This window comes from Girardinichthys multiradiatus, chromosome 10 (genome assembly GCF_021462225.1).
Source record: "Girardinichthys multiradiatus isolate DD_20200921_A chromosome 10, DD_fGirMul_XY1, whole genome shotgun sequence".
NCBI classification, from domain to species: Eukaryota; Metazoa; Chordata; class Actinopteri; order Cyprinodontiformes; family Goodeidae; genus Girardinichthys; species Girardinichthys multiradiatus.
The window spans coordinates 31,182,644-31,187,232 of NC_061803.1; the positions used below are offsets into that span (position 1 = coordinate 31,182,644).

Consider the following 4,589-nt stretch of genomic DNA (forward strand, 5'->3'; position numbering starts at 1 on the left):
TTGGTTATGTAGCCTTTCCATATGTACTTCTGTCTTTACCTCACTGCCTCAGTAGAAACCTGACAGGATCGAGGGTAACAAATCCTTTTAATCAAGGATATGGCACTGTCCGTCCTGCCTGCCTCATGGAAGACCGATGTTGTGACTCTGCCTGCTCTTTGCTCAAACCACACCTTGCTGGCTGACTGTTCTCTAGTTGCCTTTTCTACTGAAAATGACTGCAAGATGTTTTGAACACTGAAGATTAGTTAAATGCAGTTTTTTATGTTGATACATCTGTTTATATTAGTGTTAAGCCAGGGGTCTGCAACCTTTACATTCCAAATTTGCCCTCTGAAGGGACAGGAATGCTGGGCAGTGTGGTGGATTTTGATTTATTCTTCTTGGTCATTGATATTTTGCTCCGTTCCTCATACTGGATTTGAGATGTTTTGCCTGGAATGACCCAGGCACAGGCCTTCTGAGTGCTGGACTGTCCATCTTTGACATTGACTGCTGCCAGTAGTGCATACATCAGTGCAGCTGCATGGGAGCATGCTTCACCCAATCCTGCTTTACAGGTGCAGTGAGCCATTAGCACTGTCCCATCCTCTCTGACAACAACCCAGGGTTGTGTGGGTGTGGCAATTATGGCCTGAGAGTGATTCACCTGAAGTTAAAGAATGTGATCTATTAGTAAAGTAGAACTAGAAAATACTTATCAAGGTGAGTGTGAGACTTTAACTTTCTTGGGACAAGTACAACATATTAACCTCAGGTACTCGGAACCCCCCCCCACCTACGTGACTTTTTGCAACAGTCAGGAGCTTGATGTTCGTTCACCCACCCCTTGAAATTTCAAAATTGTTTATTTAGGACCTTAACATCACTCTTACATTAATCATTAGTCCTGCTCTATGTTTCAGTGGATGATTTAAATGATCCTAGCTTACCCCTTTGCAATGCTAACAGTGTTAGCTGCTGTTTACATCAAGCATAAAGATCAGTAGAACACGACTTACCTTTGCTTTACACAAGAATATTTTCTTGTTCTTCTGATACCATATTTTCGGGTCAATGACCCAGCCAGCCGTGAAATATCGATAGGCATCCGTGCTTTTAAAAGCTTTCAGACTTTCCCCGGTGTATGAAGACGGGTTGTGTATCAGATATATGTATAAGTCGTGGAAGGAAAAATCTGGAAGCCTGTCAGTTGATGAAAGGTGTTGAAAACAGTCTGCAGGAACTTCGTATGGATCGCATCCAATAACAGCGATTTTTTCGTAGTATCGTTTAAGTTCGTGGGGATTTAAATGAGAACGATCCATTCTGGTCTGAGAGAAAGCGCCACGGAGCTTAGCGTTCGGTACTCAACATGGCGGTAGCAAGGTAGCATGCGTGATGGCATCATCCTCTTGAAACCCATCTATTAACTGGACTAGAGTCACAACACTGATGATCTTTAAAGGAATGGTCAGTGGCTGAAAGTCCCGGTGTGTGTGAATTCACACCTGGCCAGTGGGTTATCACCTTCCTCAGCGCGGGGTGACTCTCACAGGATCCAGAGAGTCACCAAGAAGTCAACTCCGAGGTGAGACAGTTTTAAAATACAGTTCATAAGAAAAGTACTTAACAGTCGTTGGTAGTGTCGCCGGTAAAGGACACTGCATTGGGAAGGTTTTATTCCACCGTGAAAGGAATAGTGACAAATTTGGTACAATCCCGCCGTGAAGTGGATTAAAGAAAACGACTGAGGATTATTCCCCTGCGAGGGAATAGAGTAAACGCTATATAAATAAAAGAAGAAAAGTACTTAAAAGTCGTTGGTAGTGTGTCGCCGGCTAAGGACACTGCATTGGGAAGGTTTTCTTCCACCGTGAAAGGAATAGTGACGAATTAAGGTAAGGCCCCGCCAAGAAGGGGGCCAAATAAAACAACTAAGGGTTATTCCCCTGCGAGGGAATAGAATAAGCGCTACAAAATTAAAAAGAACGGAGTAAATTGAGCTCATAAAATACACCAAGTTAACTTAGAAAACATTATAAGGTACCTGAAACTAACTGTGTGACTGTGTTGTGTGTGTATATAGAGGACTAAGCATTTTAATAAAATCAGCAGGATTCTGCTAGTCCTGTGTTTTATTTTGCCCAGATTAGAACTACGTACTGGTGATTTTGGAGATTAAGGTCGGATTTCATTCTGGAAAATTAACACCGCTGCGGACTAGTCGCAGTAGGAGGCCGTGTTAATGTCCTCTCCATAAGTCTCATGCCAGTGACCTTTTATCTGGGACATTCATAGTTTGAAGAAAAATAAAACATATAAAATAAAAAATGAAAATAACAAAGAACAATGGGGAAGGGACCGAGCAAAAAAGCTCTGATTTAAAAGGAGATGTGAAGTTTATGGAAAATTATGTGAAGGGGGCCGAAGAAATATGTAAATGATGGCATAAAAAATACAGATTTTCAAGTAACTTAATTATCACTGAAATCCTAAAACTACACGGGGATCTTAAACTGGAGATTATGCATTCAAAAGATTCAAGAGACAATAAAAAACCTTACCAGATTATAATTTCAAAGGGGACCTTTCAGTCCCTGAGTGCACACAGTTGATAAACAGATTATAACAAAAAGATGAATAAAAAAAAAACAACAAGAGCAGCCTTTAACTGACATAGCTATAATACTGAGAAAAAAAAAAAAACAACAAAAACTTTCAGCTTAACTGAAAACAAATAAGGGGGGTGGACCGCCACCCATCCCAGTTTAGAATACTAAGGTAGCCCCAAATTATAAGACTAAGAGGTGGTTTTAGAGGACGTGGTAAAAGAAGTTAAAAGAGGAGGTGACAATGTGGACAACATGGACAATGGGCTAAAAAACTGTCCAACTGGACAACCCAGTGAACAATGACTAGAGAAGGGAGAACAGAATGTTGTTAAAGAAATAATCTGAGAGTAAAAGATTTTGTATGCAAGCACATCGAGAGGAGCCAGTTGTGGTGGCTCGGGCATCCATACCGGATGCCTCCTGGACGCCTTCCTCGGGAGGTGTTCCAGGCACGTCCCACCAGGAGGAGGCCCAGGGGACGGCCCAGGACACACTGGAGGGACTATGTCTCTCGGCTGGCCTGGGAACGCCTTGGGCTCCCCCTGGAGGAGCTGAGGGAGGTGTCTGGAGAGAGTGACGTCTGGGCGTCTCTGCTGAGTCTGCTGCCCCCGCGACCCGGTCCCGGATAAGCGGAAGATGACGAGACGAGAATAACTCCAAATCAAACTGGTCTTACTCCATTTGCCACCTACTGTACATCATTGTATAACTCCACCCACTATATTCTGAGTCTGAGATCACGTGACACCAAGTCGCTGATGTAAATTTGTATTCTCAAAGAAATAGTACATGGCAGACCGTTTTCTCTGCCCTCTGACATGAATGAAATAGAGAAAGCACAACAGGAAACTTCATTAGCTGAGTGGATTAATAAAATGTTGCAGACAAAAGAAACACAAATGTCCAGTGGTCTGCCGATAATCTCTGCTCCTATCCCACAGAACGACCTGAGGCCTGGAGACCTAGTCCTGATTAAGACACTCCACAGGAAGGATTGGAGCACTCCTCGGTGGAAAGGGCCATTTCAAGTACTCCTGACAACGCCCACAGCTCTGAAAATAGCAGAGAGGCCTTCCTGGATCCATAAAAGCCACTGTACGCCAGTTTTGCCGTTACAGGAGCCAGATCAACCGACGGGGTAGCAGAGGAAGACCGGGTACAAAGGGACTGGAGGACCCATAGGGCGCAGTGTCTCAAACCGGTGAAGAAAACAGCTGATCTGTGCCCAATTATAAAATGGCTCTCTGTAACATGTGGACAGGACTGATAAGCCTGAGCTTAATTCTGGTAGCAGGACTCTTTATCCGTCTAAAGCAGGATCCACAGGAGGCGATACCGCACCAGAAGAGATGGACATCAGACAGGACCCATCTCAGACCACTGACGGAAGGACATGACACACACCCATTTCTGCAAAATTACTGGTATCATTATGTGTATGACACAGCTAAAACTCAAAATAAAACTGATTATGTGTGTTTCATAATGCCCGTGCATTCCCAAGGCCCCACCATATTTGTCAAAGCTATGAACCTCACCAAGACAAGTTGCGCCATATCAATTGGCCTGATAGGATATACAAATAAAAAGTTATTTCTTATGCCAAACCAATCTTTCAGTAACCAGAGATTAAATTATAGTTGTGACCCAGAAAACTGCACTTGCGACAGAAAACAATGGCAACCTCTCAACATTACAGGGCAATCAGAACCATTTCAAAGCACATGTAACAGAACCCGGAAACCATCGACACTGCATAAGACAAAATATTACAGGGAATCATACTCATTTTGTAGGGAATATTACGAAATGTAACTACTTCTATACTTACCGGAATAATCCTGGAAACGGCACATACTGGATAAAAGGGGTGGCATGGTTATGTGGTAATGATGCTTATTATGTACTTCCACCCAGCTGGTATGGTGTATGTGCCCCAGTTTTCACATCAGATCACACTGTGGTACTTAGTAAGCAGACTATAGTTATACCACA

General features: G+C 43.2%; 1 protein-coding gene across 1 annotated transcript; it reads right to left on the minus strand.

Annotated features, from left to right (window-relative positions):
- Positions 1–313: 313 nt before the first annotated feature.
- On the minus strand, positions 314–1,353 carry LOC124875451. The gene is made up of 2 exons (XM_047377622.1): positions 1,002–1,353; positions 314–649 (listed from the first exon to the last, which is right to left on the minus strand). Exons 1-2 carry the CDS (start codon positions 1,305–1,307, stop codon positions 314–316), a joined length of 642 nt encoding a protein of 213 aa, XP_047233578.1. The 5' UTR covers positions 1,308–1,353.
- Between the last annotated feature and the right edge of the window lie 3,236 nt (positions 1,354–4,589).